This window comes from Fusarium oxysporum, chromosome 2 (assembly GCF_000149955.1).
Source record: "Fusarium oxysporum f. sp. lycopersici 4287 chromosome 2, whole genome shotgun sequence".
NCBI lineage: Eukaryota > Fungi > Ascomycota > Sordariomycetes > Hypocreales > Nectriaceae > Fusarium > Fusarium oxysporum.
This window is the reverse complement of record NC_030987.1, coordinates 3,520,482-3,535,963: the sequence shown is the minus strand read 5'-3', so window position 1 is coordinate 3,535,963 and position 15,482 is coordinate 3,520,482. Positions and strand designations below refer to the sequence as shown.

At 47.7% G+C, this 15,482-nt stretch overlaps 5 protein-coding genes across 13 annotated transcripts; 4 read left to right on the top strand and 1 right to left on the bottom strand.

Annotated features, from left to right (window-relative positions):
* Positions 1 to 515: 515 nt before the first annotated feature.
* Positions 516 to 764, top strand: FOXG_08468 (uncharacterized protein; the record flags this gene model as incomplete). Its single annotated transcript, XM_018387421.1, has 1 exon — positions 516 to 764. One exon carries the CDS (start codon positions 516 to 518, stop codon positions 762 to 764), a length of 249 nt encoding a protein of 82 aa, XP_018245270.1.
* A 1,540-nt stretch (positions 765 to 2,304) lies between these two features.
* Positions 2,305 to 5,368, top strand: FOXG_08467 (uncharacterized protein). 2 transcript variants are annotated; one of them, XM_018387420.1, is made up of 5 exons: positions 2,306 to 2,599; positions 2,800 to 3,702; positions 3,754 to 3,798; positions 3,848 to 4,053; positions 4,105 to 5,368. In XM_018387420.1, the coding sequence occupies exons 2-5, from the start codon at positions 3,586 to 3,588 to the stop codon at positions 5,234 to 5,236; spliced, it is 1,500 nt and encodes a 499-aa protein (XP_018245269.1). In that variant the 5' UTR covers positions 2,306 to 2,599; positions 2,800 to 3,585; the 3' UTR covers positions 5,237 to 5,368. The 2 variants fall into 2 exon arrangements, with proteins under 2 accessions (XP_018245268.1, XP_018245269.1); XM_018387419.1 differs by having other exon boundaries at positions 2,305 to 3,702.
* A 738-nt stretch (positions 5,369 to 6,106) lies between these two features.
* On the bottom strand, positions 6,107 to 10,407 carry FOXG_08465 (uncharacterized protein). 6 transcript variants are annotated; one of them, XM_018387417.1, is made up of 6 exons: positions 9,916 to 10,164; positions 9,156 to 9,861; positions 8,918 to 9,108; positions 7,864 to 8,805; positions 7,262 to 7,814; positions 6,572 to 7,200 (listed from the first exon to the last, which is right to left on the bottom strand). In XM_018387417.1, the coding sequence occupies exons 1-3, from the start codon at positions 9,961 to 9,963 to the stop codon at positions 9,002 to 9,004; spliced, it is 861 nt and encodes a 286-aa protein (XP_018245266.1). In that variant the 5' UTR covers positions 9,964 to 10,164; the 3' UTR covers positions 6,572 to 7,200; positions 7,262 to 7,814; positions 7,864 to 8,805; positions 8,918 to 9,001. The 6 variants fall into 6 exon arrangements, with proteins under 6 accessions (XP_018245262.1, XP_018245261.1, XP_018245263.1 ...); XM_018387413.1 differs by having other exon boundaries at positions 6,107 to 7,814; positions 9,916 to 10,407; XM_018387415.1 differs by having other exon boundaries at positions 6,572 to 7,486; positions 7,547 to 7,814; positions 7,864 to 9,108; positions 9,916 to 10,165.
* Positions 7,212 to 8,766, top strand: FOXG_08466 (uncharacterized protein; the record flags this gene model as incomplete). Its single annotated transcript, XM_018387418.1, has 4 exons — positions 7,212 to 7,501; positions 7,556 to 7,757; positions 7,813 to 8,013; positions 8,062 to 8,766. The coding sequence occupies 4 exons, from the start codon at positions 7,212 to 7,214 to the stop codon at positions 8,764 to 8,766; spliced, it is 1,398 nt and encodes a 465-aa protein (XP_018245267.1).
* Positions 10,408 to 10,870: 463 nt separating the features above from the next.
* Positions 10,871 to 14,228, top strand: FOXG_08464 (uncharacterized protein). 3 transcript variants are annotated; one of them, XM_018387410.1, is made up of 4 exons: positions 10,871 to 10,956; positions 11,016 to 11,567; positions 11,623 to 13,847; positions 13,903 to 14,228. In XM_018387410.1, the coding sequence occupies exons 2-3, from the start codon at positions 11,495 to 11,497 to the stop codon at positions 13,818 to 13,820; spliced, it is 2,271 nt and encodes a 756-aa protein (XP_018245259.1). In that variant the 5' UTR covers positions 10,871 to 10,956; positions 11,016 to 11,494; the 3' UTR covers positions 13,821 to 13,847; positions 13,903 to 14,228. The 3 variants fall into 3 exon arrangements, with proteins under 3 accessions (XP_018245259.1, XP_018245258.1, XP_018245260.1); XM_018387409.1 differs by having other exon boundaries at positions 11,623 to 14,228; XM_018387411.1 differs by having other exon boundaries at positions 11,016 to 14,228.
* Positions 14,229 to 15,482: the final 1,254 nt, after the last annotated feature.

The following is a 15,482-nucleotide window of genomic DNA, read 5'->3' as shown; positions in this document are numbered from 1 at the left end:
AAGGATCATATTAACTGTAAACATGGACTGAAAGGAGAGGTATTCAAGATTAAGGAGCACAGACTCGAAGTTGCTGGCTGGAACTACAGAACAAGAACAAAGGCTTGCCGAGCACTGATGTCGAGAGATCCAATTCCAAGGAATCGGTAAGAAAAATCTGACTTGGAAGGATTGTGGTTACATTCAGTCGATAGTGTGTCGAAATAATGGGCTGTTTTCTAAGATAAGGCACTTGGAGTTTCGGACAACTTCCTCACCTTTGATCTAAGACCTTGTAAGTTGGATGGTGTCGCCTAGATTTACTAATCCGCGATATCAACTCATAGTATTCTGAGCCAAGTGCTTACAGTGGCCTTGAACGGCCTAGTTCACTATGTTGTGGTATCATCCCCAGGATCTCGAACAACAAGGAACACATCATCAAGAATCGTGGGGAAGTGAGATTCACATTGCGGAGGCATCTCCGTCCCGAAATCATACTGAGATACACAGACCCTGGGGAATACCTGGTCTACATGAAGCGATTCTGGGGGAATATCATCAACGGGGAGATCCGGAGCCGTGTGGAGGTGAGGAAAACGGCGCTTGATCTCCGTGTGGCTGGCTCCCGCGGCCGCCGCGATGGCTTAATCACTTCACTTTACACTGGAAAAGGCATCCAGAATGCTCAACTACCGGGTACTAAGCCGGGCGCTACGGCGCCGGTTCCCTTCCATCAGGCCACTCCAAAGATCCCTGAGGGGAAGAGATTGAAGAGCCAATAGGAGGTGAGGATTTGAAAGACGAGACGGGGGAGAACAGACGAGAATGACGCGGTTTGTATTTTATCTTGAGAGTTTGAGTTTGAGTTTGATGGAATCTGCGGAGAAGCTGAAGATGGTTGAAGTTATGGATGGCTTGAGTGGGGGAACGGGTAGTCTAAGTCAAAGATTGCGGGGAAGATGGGGTAACATGAGGGCATTGCAGACGATGAGATGCTGTTATCATATCAAAATACAATTGATTATTATTTGATACTTGATACTTGATACTTGATAATGCATTGTACATCATTGTTGCCTAGAATAAGTGGAAATATGATATATATTTGAACTGCTTCACCGGTGAGAGATAGCCTTCTGCTTGTCTCATCACCAAGCAGCCACAGATGTATATTCAGTCAACTATTATACTGCACCTTGCACATCTTTATTTCAACATGTATGTATCCGAGCTGAAATCCCTATTCACCGTCTTGACCTACTCTCATATGCTGTAATAACGGCATCAACGGGGTGGCTGAAGAATCAGAAGGGCATGAATGGACAGACTCTCTTCCTCGCTTCTAGGGCACGTTCCAGAAACGAAGCGTCATATGCAGGCTCCCTAGCGCTAAGCCATCTCCAAAATGTGTTTAGCGGGCTGATGTTCCAGGCGATGTCACTCCCAAAAACGTGGCGGGGACCGGCGGGAAGACCGTAGCGTGCGGAGCAAACACCGGGACTGGACCGTGCTATACGTGGGAGGGGAGACCTAAAGGAGGGAACGAATAGCTTTTTGAAGATTGGTTTGTATCACGAAACATATTGAGAGTGTCTGATTCGTTGGGGCTTACTCGAAAGGTGTTTGATACGATTTACTAGTTAGTTGTTAGTATGAGAATACAGGGCTAGAATGAAGCCATGATCTCTTCCTTGTTCCTGGCTGAAGATCTTGGCTCAAGGAGTGAGAAGAGGGGAAACTAAAGTGCCGTTGAGAATGGAGATACAAAGTCTTGGCTGTGTTAAAAGCAGCGAATGTGAGAGAGAAAAACTGGGACTGATGAGGGGATACTAGGTTAGTTTTGAAAGACGCGCTTCCGATAGTTGGACCTAATGCCTAGGCAAACAGCGGATCCGATGCAAGATAGGCAATGTAGGGATAGATGTGAACAAACAGTCGTCCAACAGTGAACCCCAGAATTAGAATCTGTGAATCTGAATCTCTTTAGGGACATGTTTGCGTCTGTGCCAAGAATGGGATGACATGACATGGCCCGTCCCCCGTCATCTCTGAACACAAGGTCTTTCATCTGGAGACACAGTAACATGACATTACATGACATGACATTACATTACATGAGATGAGATGCCATGCACGATTCGATTTCAGCAGGCTTCGAAATAATGGTACATGTACACCGATCAATTCTATCTACTACGTCGTTAGTCCTCGGAAGACACGGCGCTGATCTCTAAGAAAGTTGGAGAAAATAAACTTCAACTTGGCATTGGAGATTCGTTTAGTGATTTTCACACTAACGAAACTGCACCACAACCCTGATGATCTAGTCTACTGCCCTGTAAACCAATTAATGACCATTCGCTAGTCTGACCCGACTCACTCTATCCTTCTCTCACCTTTCCCTTCATCACGGCTCACACCTCGTACATGAGTTACATGGCCCAACACGCTCAGAGCGCCATCTCGCGTGGCCGTCGCTCGGAAACACAAGGAAAGAAAAAGACAAAAAAGAGCGTCACGTTTAGCGTTACATGGCCCATCTGCCGGGCTCCATAATGATTTCCAACTAACTCAAGTCAACCCAACCCAAGTCAAGTCATATCAAGTCAAGGACAATGTAAGTTGATGCGTGCAAGGATTGTATTCCCTACAACGGTACCCCAAGCCCCCGCAAGAGAGAAAAGAAGAGCAAGATTCTCATGCGGCGAGTATTTCTCTACACCCCCTCCCCTTCTGAGACATAAGAGATTTTCATACCCTGTAAATGTGGAGGAGAGATACATCGAGGAGGATTCTGACATGTGGTTCGTCGGTTAGTATAGTCGGCTGCAGTAAACGGACGGACAAACGGAGGAGACAAGGGATTTCAAGGGTTGTTGTTATGGTTGCATACTACTCCAATTCCTTTCTCTCCGCACTATCAAGAACAAGACCATCATCCCTACATCGTTGGCTCAAGATGAGAAACGTGGGCGCCCAACTTCTCCACACGCCGAGTTAGGGATCTAATACGTTGAGAAGTGAGGCTAGGATAGACTCAAGCCTGGGGGAGGTTGAAATAATTGACTATTAAAAGGGCCACTTTCCCCAGGTTTTTCGAACGAGATATCTTGCCAGAACAGTCCAAGACAAGGCCACCATTTACAACTATCATCAAGAACAGAAACAAAGTCAGAATTGGAAACTTGCTTCTTCTTTGCTTGTTTCCTTCTCCCGTTTCTCGCCTCATTGATACTACGCAAATAAGAGGGTTTCCTTCCTTCCCCCTTGTTGCACTTGCACTGTCACTCCCGCGTCTGGGGTTCATTGCCTTCCATACTTGACTTGGCCCTACAGCTCCTTCTGTCTGTCTCTCATATTGACGAGATTCAGTTGCTCAGATACCACCCTCCTCCTCTTTTGAGCCTCCATTCTTAGGTTCCTTCCTCTCCTTCTGTCTCGGCTGGTTGCTTCTCTGCATCCTTCGTCCTCCATCAGTTCCTTCCCACCACGTTTTTTTAGAAGCCGACCCTACTTCTACCCTTTACCTTCTCGTGTGATCTTACGATAGATTACCTACAACCCTTGTCTATAAAGTTCTTGGATTGTTTGAGATTCCTCACCATGAGCGACTACGATCGAAAGGAAACTTTGGAGGAAAAGGCTTCCACCTCGGAAGTTGATCTTGCTGGTGTTAATGACCCTTATGCTGGACTTACTGAGGAAGAGGCGAGGGAAGCTGTAAGTTGCATTGAAACAAATGTTTGATGACCTGCACTAACAAGGTTTCAGGAGAAGAAGTTACTTCGAAAGATCGATATGAAACTCGTTCCTTGGGTATGACAACTCTGCACTATATAACAAGTAACCTACTGACCACAATCAGCTCTGCCTCCTTTACCTCATCTGCTTCCTCGACCGAACCAATATCGGAAATGCAAAGATCGCTGGTTTACTGGATGATGTGCATATGGACACTCACCATTTCAACTTGACTTTGACCATTTTCTACATCTCATACGCTGTCTTTGAGCCTCTTGCCAATGTCCTGCTCAAGTGGTCCAAGCCATCCATCTTCATTCCTGCCATCATGTGAGTTTAAATCCTCAGTAAATCACTAGCACAAAACTAATTCGTATTCAGGGTCCTCTGGGGTGCTTCAATGCTGGGAATGGGCTTCGTCAAGACCTGGGACGGCCTCATGGCTGCTCGATGGTTCCTTGGTGTCACAGAAGCCGGTCTCTTCCCCGGAATTAACTACTACCTATCCTGCTGGTATAAGCGATCCGAATTCGGTGCTCGTGCCGCGTGGTTCTTCTCAGCTGCAGCTCTTGCCGGTTCTTTTGGTGGTCTCTTGGCTGCTGCTATCCAGAAGATGGATGGTGTCTCCGGTATTGCTGGTTGGGCATGGATTTTCATCCTTGAAGGTCTCATGACCATCGTTGTTGGTATCATCTCGTTCTGGATGGTCCACGATTTCCCCACCGATGCCAAGTTTATCACTGAGGAGGAACGGGCTCGTGTCATCTATCGACTCACTGCCGATAAGCAATCTTCTGCCCAGGAGGAACAATTCAAGATGAAATACTTCTGGCAGTCCATCACCGACTGGAAGACCTACTGCGGTATGCTCATCTACATGGGGCCCCTGATGCCCCTGTACTCTTTCAGCGTTTTCCTGCCTACCATCATCCAGAACATGGCCTTCACCGACAAAAAGGCCGTCGTCAAGAACCAGCTTCTCAGCGTACCACCCTATGCTTTGGCCGCAGTTGTTACTATTTGCGTTGGTATGTACTCTGACAGACTCAACAAGCGAGGCATCTTCAACCTGTGCGCTGCCCCTGTTGGTATGGCAGGCTTCATCATGCTTATCGCTTCTACCAACCCTGCTGTTCAGTACACTGGTTGCTTCCTGGGTGCCCTGGGTATTTACCCTGTCATTCCAATCACGATCAGTTGGGTCGCCAACAATGTTGAGGGTGTTTACAAGCGAGGCATCACTCTTGGGTTTGTCATAGGATGGGGCAACCTCAACGGTGTCGTGAGCAGCAACGTCTTCATCAACGGTCCACGATTCTACCCAGGACATGGAACCGTCCTTGCCTACATGTTTGGTGGTATTTTTTGTGGAAGTCTCCTAATGTATGTTTTGCTCTCGCATGAGAACAAGGCGCGGTTGGCTGGTGAGCGGGATCACCTAGTGGAGGGCAAGTCTGAGGCGGAGATCCATGAGATGGGAGATAAGCGACCCGATTTCCTTTACACACTGTAATAATGTTTACGATACGTCAGAAATAGGAGGATTGTTAGTGGTGGATGGTATTATACAGGGTGTATAGTTTTGAGTTCTTTTGTTAGTTAGAGTGTAAAGTGGCTCTGAGCTCAATCGATGCACTACCCGACTTGTCTCTTTTCTCTGCATTTTGTGACGGCTGTGTGCATAATTCTCTCATGCGAGAGCTACAGGTGAGAAACTGTGCTGTGGGTTTGTCTTTGAGACAGCCAATTGAATGGGCTTTTGATGTTCTAGAAAAGTAGGTGAGCATAGCATTCCAGAGCCTGATTTGAGATTCAGCCAGCCAGAGCAGAGAAGCAAATAAACAGGGCAAATATGCAGTTGGATCTGCTGACCTATACCGAGTTGGTCCTGTACCTGAAATAGAATGGCCTATGCCACGCAGACATAGACATAGACATTGCCTAGACATACAATAGATGTGCCAAGGAGAGCAGAGTAATTGGATCAAGGCTATTGTTTGTCGCAGCAGCCACCCGTCACGTTTCATAATTAACCTGCTCCAAACGATAGATATCCAAGCCTCATCAGCAGGGTACAGGCTAATCGAGCTCGAGTCTGCGCCGAGAAAGGTGCTGGTGATGTCACACTCTGATTCAGCCCACGGGAGCTTACAGCTCTAGCCTTTAAAATGAAGCCCAGGTTTCTCTTTTACCCCTCTCACCGCAATTGAAACGTACTAAAGCTAGGGTAAAAAAAATATCAGCTCTGCTAGGCTCGTCATCTCGATTTGTATAGAGTTTAGTTGAGTCAGGAGAAGCTAGGTCTCCCCGAGTCCGGGGAGGCTGAAAGTTGGGACCATGCCATCTCATCTATTTAGAGATCGAGACTAGCGAAACGCACAGGCGATGCCAAGGCCAAACCTCAGATCGCGGGGTGGAAGATGCAACGTCGAGACTCGTTCGAGGGGCGCCTTTGTTTGTGTGTTTGGATCGTAGAGAGGACCAACAGTGCATAGAAACAGTCGAGTAGGAGCCTATAGAGCCACCATTTTTGGTATGGACTGACCGTTTTGGTTGAAACCTGAGACTATCAATGGGAGATGGGACAAATCTGGGGATGAGAATCTGGGGGAATGGGTGTTGGTGGATAGTATAAAGTTGGGGTTTGGCCGATGTAAGCGTGACAGGGATTGACAGTTGGTGACATTTTGATTCTTAAGAGATAGGATATCTCGAGTTGTGTTGTGTCGTCTAGAGAGAGAGGGTGCTTTGGCCATCAGTGTCAGTGTCAGTGTCAGTGTCACTGCAAAGCCAACCTCAGCCAACATTATCATTCAACCGTCGGTGGGAATTCAGAAGAAACACACATTCACTCACTCTCTGATATTCCTTCTCCTGGAGGGCGACAACTCGAAAGGATTGGCGGAAGAGAAAAGGCAAGTTGCAGAGCCAAGAGATTGTGTATATGACATGTTTGGTCAAACTAACACATTCTATCAAGCAGGCTGGCTATTGCAGTCTGTATATCTCCCCCGCCCTTCTATTTCCGCCGAGACCACAGATGGTCTTCGGTTGTCGAAAAATCAAAATCATCCTCTCGCAGTCCAAAAACATAAAGAGGCAAAAGATCCCTCGTCTAACGGCAACGGCAGAAACGGGTGCTTGCATCGCGTTAATGTAACACGACGCTTCGACCTTGGCCCTCTCTGGACGACTCAAGCCATTGTTATCCCTCTTCTCTTTTCCCTCTCTCTCACGCTCTCTCACTCTCTTGTGCTATCGCCAATTTCTCTTCTTGTCTTCCACATTTGAACAACGAGTTACGCAAAAGGGCATCACTTGACACTCCCTCACCCCACTCCTCCTCTTCTGCCTCTTGCTCCCTTCTCTTCTCTTCATCCTCAATTTTCACCTTCATTTGCTTCATACCAATCATTTCTTTTGCTTCTTGCACTCACTCCCCCACTCCCTTACTCGGGGACTCGGGAAACTGCACCACTATAAAAAAAATGAGTCACAAGTTCGTTGCAGGAAGAGGCTTGGAGCTTCTTGAACCGACCCAGAGGACCACGCTGGTGCTGTTTGAGCGCATAGGAGGCTCTATCAGCTTGGTCGCTGTCCTCTGTATCTTCGTCGCGTACGCGCTCGTTCCAAAAGTTCGAAATGTTCAAAACACTTTCATCGTGTTTGCGAGTGTGGCGAATGTTGGTGCAAGTGTTGCGAGTATCATCGCCTTGGATGGATTGGAACTGGGTGTTGCCTCGCCTCTCTGTCAAGCACAGAGCTTCATGTTCCATATGTGAGTTGCCTCTCATAATCTCATTCTCCTTGGACTATCACTGACTTCATGTAGGTTCATGCAGTCTGATCCCTGGTGGTCTCTGGCCATGGCATTCAACGTCTTCCTCGTCTTCTTCTTCCGCGCCAAACCCGACTCATTCCGAAGATGGTGGTGGATATATTGTCTCATTTGTTACGGTGGCCCTTTTGCTATTGCCATGGCGTTGCTTCTGGTTAGAAACCCGAACCGCGGCCTTGTGTTTGGTGAGGCCACTGTAAGTTTGCCGTGGGTATCAACACAAAGGGGCATTGTTGTTGACTCGATGACAGATCTGGTGCTGGGTTAACCAAGACTGGGAAGGAATCCGTATATACACTTACTATATGCTCGTCTGGGTTTGTATCGCTGGCTCGATCATCTTCTACTTCATGGTTGGCTACCATGTCTTCCATACTCGAAACCAACTCAAGAGTTTGACTGCCTCAAAGAGCCGAGAGCCAGCTCCTGTTGAGCCACCCCAGCCCCAAGCTGTAAGTCTGTCTGATATAAACAATACCTATCCAGCTAAAACTTGTTAGCAACGCCAAGTCGAGTTCCTGTCAGTCCCTCAAGACTGCTTCTACGGCACTATCGTCACTGAAGTACAGGTTGTTCACTCAACACCCTCAGCGAACCATCTCCCTAGTGAACCTAAGCCCGCCTACACTGCTGGTCCATCGTCACCTCAGGTCTCCTTTGATGAGAACCCACATATTGTCCAGGGATCTCACAGTCACTACTTCTCGACCTCCATATCTCCTGGTATTGACAGCAGAGAGCGAACTAGCATGTCCCCTCTCCGTCGCATAACATCAGCGACAAACCGAACCGTCAACAAATTCGTCATCGACGATCCCATCAAGCGGGCTTACTTACGCACGAGCTTCCTTTTCGCCCTTAGTGTGCTGGTGACTTGGATCCCGAGCAGTCTGAACCGCATCCACAGCTGGCTCGTCGGTACGTCTCCCTACGAGTACCACGTCGCCACAGCCGCCGTCCTTCCCCTCCAAGGACTCTGGAACGCGGTCATTTTCTTTGTAACGAGTGGAAAACCTCTTCGAGAGTGGTACAGAAACCTGCGCCATCCTCAGGCGCTGGATAGGGAGATGATTGAGATGCGGGTAGAGCATGATGAGCATGTTGGGAGAAGCGGCGAGAGTTTCCTGGACGACACAGACTCCGGTAGTGACGTTGAGCTGCGAAGAATGGGAGAGGCGCCAGGCAAGAGATCGGCGAGTCTTTGAGGGGGAGGTTTTAGAAGGAATCCTTTTCTTATGTCTGGCCTATATGTACGCTGATAAGATTTATGGCTTGTGATGAGTGGCGATGTGTATCGCAATCTAGACTAGAATACTAGACTTGACGATAACTGGGCATCTATGAGTGACAACTGACATGGAATGTTTTCAACTGAAGGCATATCTTGAAAATCTCAAAGAGAAACAGTCATGTATAAGCGTTTCAACGCGTTCGACTCGGTTACATGGCAGCACCGTGAATCACGAGAGTCTTTCCAGAGTTTCCAACTTCCTGCACCGCAGATTGCTCCACAGCCAGAAGAAGAGTACTCGCCCTTACGAGCAACTCTACCACTAATCAGCAAGTATCGAGCAATGATGAACTAGAATCATACCTTCATACACGAGCTTATAATGAACTGGTGGATCATCATCTGGACCCGAGATAAGTGGCATATTTTCAGATGCTGCCGGCGCAACGCTGAATCGTATGCCAACGTTGTTATGCGTATCAATCCATAGAATATTCTCAGAGTCGGACTGAGACTTATCCTGTCTGCTGGCCATCTTGGCGAGCCACTTTCGGAAAACGCGGATGACCCCATCGACAATGTTGACATGGCTTATGAATAGTCCGCTCCTTGGACCTTCCTTGACAAGGTTCGTAACAGCACAAAGCTGAGAGAACATCTCCCCATCATCAAGGTTCACGTCTTGAGTGGCGGTATCGTCTGCAACGTCATCAGAGGGCTGCGCCTCCGTGGGACGTCTTCGGCTCCTCTTGATACTTCGGTTCTCGGGTGCAAAGACTGGCTTGTAAGAGGCATACAAAGCTCGCAGGTCAGACAACTCGGGCGTATCTTCACTGATGGGCTGGCCGTCTTGCGCCACGATACCCTGGTAGCGACATGCCAAATAAGGTGTGTAAAGCTGATCGCTTGGGTGGTAACACTCTAAAATAAGCTTATTGTCTGGGAGGGGCGCAGCTTTGAGCAGGTGTTGGCGAAGGAGACGAGTGACAAGAGAGCAGATGCGGCGGTTAATCGGGGCGAAAGACAGTAAATCTTGAGTTGAGAACGGAGCCAAGATTGAGGTGAGAGTCTAAAAGAAAAGTCAATTCCTTGAAATGTCTCATGTTTTCTGGGGGAAATTCACTTCATTTGGTAGAATATCGATGAAGCTATCGTGAGTCATCATCATCATAGACTATGGCTCTCTGAGCTCAGGTTGGATAAGATGGAGGTGGCGATACGATAGACAGCCAGTGTGTTATCCACAAACACCAGAAAACTTAATAATAGAATAATAAATATAAATTACGGGCGTAGTTTAAAGCCAGTGGAGGGAAGCTTCGGGCGTTGATGGAAGGATTCTGAGTTCTTGGCGGTGATATGTTATGCTAAGTTATGTTGAGTGTAGCTCCAAGGTGAGGTGACAGCTTCATTAAATGTCCTAAAACGTGGGGGAGGGGCAGGCTAATTTAGTCAGCATCCGCAAGTCCGAATGACGAAATACTATGTATCTTTGATAAGTTGATAGCATTATCGACTCTTGTCCCAATCGAGAATCCTCCTACTATATTAAACAGATGACGCTGATAGATTCTATTCTCACCGCCAATGTTGCTTCAAAACGTGACAGATATAGGTTAATGCCCACCCTATAGTCTTTACATTAACGTTTTCGTTTATATCTAGATAGAGACCGCGAACTCTGTAGAAACTAGTAGCCATTTGATTGGCATTTTCATAATTCGATTTTCCCTCAACAGATGGGCAGGTGGCCATTGAGTCTCTTGAAATTTACCGCGCGGCTGTTGGCTTTCTCAGAGTTGAATGTTGGGCGCCAAGGTCAAAGTATAACTCACTAAACAAACGAGATATCTTTCATACGAGAGCGCGCCCAATAGGAAGCTCAAGTGCAAACTCAATTCATCAATGAAGGGAACGGTGATGCGTGTATCAAACTGTTGAGATACCTTTATGGTTAGTGGTTAACCAGTGGATGTGAATGTCGGAGCCGGAACCCGGAGCGGGGCGGGGCGTAGCGGGGGCTCAGTTTGTAAACGCCGGAAGCTGTCCCACTTTCATCCGATTAACCTCAACCTTCCCTCAACCATCAACTCGACGACCACAAGGAACTTACACATCTTATGAGTACAGATAATCAGGCATAAGATACTCAATATGCTTTCAGGTAAGGCCACGGCATAGTTCTATCGAAATATTATCATTGCAGTCTCTAATCTCGACCAGATATATCTTCAAGAGACTCAAATGCTCAACATCCCCGCAGGGATTTTCCCTCAAAGTTCAGCCTCAACATATGGTGCAATCACTTTCATTGTTGACAGAATCATCATATCAGCCTATTTCCCGTATCAAATATATCCTCGGCCAAGCCAGAAATCCCCCCTCGCCATCTCAATACCTCCACCAACTCAATATGCGAAGGGCTTAAGCATCTTTCCAACAACAAACACACATTGAAGGCAAAGAACTGGCGGGAAAAGATCCGAGGCTAAGAATGATAGAGCAATAACTTTTTATATGGTCCGATTATTGAGGGGAAGTGGACGCCATGGCTCTCAACTCACAACATGATCGCAGAAGGCGGTCTCATTCGCAGGATCAAGTGACATTGTGTCTATAAAGTCTCATGAATCCTGAGAGATACCTGCTTCTCTATCAGTCTCCTTTGGACCTCTACTACACGGCACAGCTCTTCCGAACCAATGCGTTTCAATATCCTGGTGGGCTTCGGCCTTCTGGCAGCCGAGACTGCCCTTGCAGTCCCCTGCCCACCGGGTAAGTAGCAGAAGAGTCATGCAAATACAGAGCATCTACTTACAGAACGCCTTAGCAAGCACCGCAACCCTCGATGTGACTACTACTGTTCTGTCAACGATGAATGTCACTGATGCGGCGACGGGCACTATTACAATGACGGACACTGTGCTTGAGACCAATACCGTTAACACAACGGCCGTTGTGACCTCTACAGAGGTGGATCTTGTTGCTGTGACAAGTACTGCAACTGTCAACGCCACAGAGACTGAGTTTGCTACTGTCAACTCAACGGTCATGTTCACTTCTACAGAGACTGATCTGGCCACTGCCACTGCCACCACAACAGCAACTGTCAACTCTACTGCTCTGTTTACCATTACAGAGACAGAGGAGGTGACCAGCACCGAGACTGAAACTGTTAACAACACAGCTCTGTTCACGACCACTGAGATTGATGTCGAGACTAGCACCGAGACTGCTACAGTCAACTCTACGGTGCTATTCACGTCCACAGAGACCGACTTCACCACGTCGACCGACGCAACTACAGCTACAGCTGTTGTCTTCGTCACAAACTCAACTACCGTGACCCAGACTTCTACTGTCAATGCTACAGAGACAGCCTTTGAGACTGATACAGTTTTCACCACTGCTACAGTGAACACTACTGCAACTGTCAATACCACGGCTACAACCGTTGAGACCAACACGGCTTTCGTTACTTCTACTGTTGATACCACTGCAACTGTAAACACCACGGCCACGGATTTCGTCACTGCGACCGTCAACACTACAGCCACTGCATTCGAAACTGATACAGCTTTCACTACTGCAACAGTCAACACCACTGCAACAGACTTCGTTACTGCAACGGTCAACACTACTGCCACTGCATTCGAAACTGATACAGCTTTCACTACTTCAACAGTTAATACCACCGAAACAGTCAGAACGACATCGGTAGTGTTTGCAACAGCAACGATTAACTCCACATCTACAGAATTTGTTACTTCAACTGTCAACACTACTGCCACTGCTTTCGAAACAGATACTGCGTTTACTACAGCAACTGTAAACACTACAGCAACTGCGTTCGAAACCGACACAGCTTTCACTACTGCAACTGTTAATACTACCGCAACAGTGAACACCACAGCTACAGCCTTCCAGACTGACACTGTTTTCACTACTGCAACTGTCAACGCTACCGACACGAGCACCGCCACTGTGACAACAACACAGACTGTCTTTGTAACCGCTACCGAAACTCCCACCGATGTGACATCTACAGAGACCAACACTGAGACTCAGACTGTCGATGCGACTTCTGTAGTGACTGATACTGTTAACTCAACTTCTACAGTAGTTGTTACTGCTACCGTGACATCTACTGTTGATACTCCGGCCTCAAGCGCCAGCGCGACTCCTACGTCCGATCCCGTCACTTCACCAAGCCCTGTTTCTTCGGACCCGGTCAATGCTTCCGGAGCCGCATCTACTACAACCGTAGTAGTAGCCACAACGGATACTACGAGTGCTGCTGGCACACCTGTTGCTTCAGTGTCCACATCTTCTGCCGCTGCATCCTCACCACCAGCTTCATCTGCTGACGATGGTTCAGCTCCATCCTCCTTAGCCGCTCCAGCAACCTCCTCTCCAGCTGCTACTTCATCTCCCGCAGCCGTTTCCTCTGACCCTACATCTGAAGCTACTGGAGCCGCTTCTGGGGCTGCTACTACTACAACCACAGTAGTAGCACCCGTGGATACTACGACTGCTGCTAGTGATCCTGTTGCTTCAGACCCTACGTCTTCCCCAGCACTGGCCTCTTCTGATCCTACTTCTGCCGCCACAGGAGCTCCTACCGGAGCTGCCACAACTACAGTCACTACGAGTGCCACAACAACTCCTATTGCTGAAAATCCAACTTCAGCAGTAGGTCCTTCATCTGCCGCGGTCTCTTCTGCAGAAACTACTGAGACTACTACCGCCACTGGAGCTGCCACTGGAGCTCCTACTGTCGCGACAACAACAGTCACTACAAGTGCTACAGCAACCCCTGTTGCTGAAGACCCAACTTCAGCAGCAGATCCCTCGTCTGCTGCGGTCACTTCTGCAGAGCCTTCTACTGAGCCTACTGCAACTGCTACTGGAGCAGCTACCACTTCAAGTGCGGTCGATGGCGCCCCCGTCGATGACACCCCTCCGCCTTCAGCTGATTCTACCGACTCTGCTACTTCGACCGAGGAACCCACTGCCTCCGCCACTTAGAGTATCTAATTAGGCCTACTACTAATGGTATAGAAAAGACTCCATTTATGATTCATGAATGATCTTTCTGAACTGTAACTAGAGATGAGGACATAATCGGACCATGCTTAATTTGTATTTGAAGGCCCGGCATCATAATGGAGGGGTCTGAACGACTCAGGTGTGGCTGATATGGGACAAGCACATTGTGGAGTCATACCGGGAGCTTGATTGATATCGTGTTACTAATAACTCAAAGTCTTTCCTTAAGAACCGGATCGTTCATAGTTACTTTTGGTTGTCAAGCAATATACAAGTGTTGGGCTCCGTGTTGGGTTGCGTATAACCATTACAAGAGCCAAGTGATCAACATTGTTCCTCAGCATAATCAATTACCCTATTGATTTTACCGAGACATGTTACCAGAAACAAGCATATGATCGTCGATCTGAAATATGAAACATCTGCAGTGATAAACACATCATTTTACCAAAGTGTCATTCATTCAGAATATGGGGTTGTCCTCTCACAAAGCAGATTGTGTAACTCGGCACCTTGGACATGTAGTAAATAGAGTCCCCATCGGCTACCCGACGATTGAAGGAGTAGAGCTAGTTTCTCGAGATCGCCGCTAAGTTGTGAGACGTTATGAAGGCAAGTGGTGGCGAGGGAACAGACAGGGTTTTGATTATACGGCGTTATGCTGGGTGGACCCTGAACTGGAGGAGAGAGATATGCTGTGTCATATAATCTCCGATAAAGGCGTACAGGGAGAACCTCTTGTCCAAAGAATTTTGTTTGCCTTCAGTTCAGGAGTAGAGGATACAGGAGTTGTCTACTCAGGGGTGTACACTAACAAAAACAAACGAAACAATAGACTGCCGGAATACTGATGTTTCAGTTGAAATACAACTCGATATACGAAATCCGTATCATATCGGAGCTGCAACATATGCCGATATAATGCCGTCTGTATGTCTCAGTGTGTAGCTTAAACAACGCCTCATTGTTACCTCTCCGGACGGGGCTTTGACAGTTTTGGGAGACCGGGGAGAAGAGTTATGATCATTGCCAAGATGAGTCTTCCAGACATACGGAAAGATACACAGGTTGCAGCAAGATCATCGCGCTTCATTCTGTTGTGCTTTTGAACTGTCAGGACTGCGGGTGGTTTCCGCTGTCACGGTAGAGATATTTGCAGCAAAGTTCGCATACCACTTAGCTCTGTGGTTTATTCTGTAAATTAGTAGCTTGTAGCAGCTGACTGGACCCATATGTTTATTTCATTTATTAAAACAACTAAAGGTGCTAACATTTGAAATCGGAGGATCTTATATGTCCGATTATCGTCGACCTATCAACAACTTCCTTGGTGATACTACATGAACACACTCCACAACATCCATATCACCAGAGAAACATGCATCAGTTAGCATCTCCCTGCCAACTCTTGCAGTTGTGCCGTGACATCACAACGTAGCATCCCGTCAATGATATGCACGCCAGTCTCCCCGCCACTCAAATCCTCGTGGGGGCACATCTCGTCAGCCTGGAAGGTCTGGTCTCCTTGTTTCCCGCTTAGGATTACTGATATGATGGTCAACAATGTTCGAAAGACGGGAGCGCTCTGGGTCGAGTTGTACAGAGAATCGGGATCGGCGAGAACAAGTTTGCCGTGTCGCG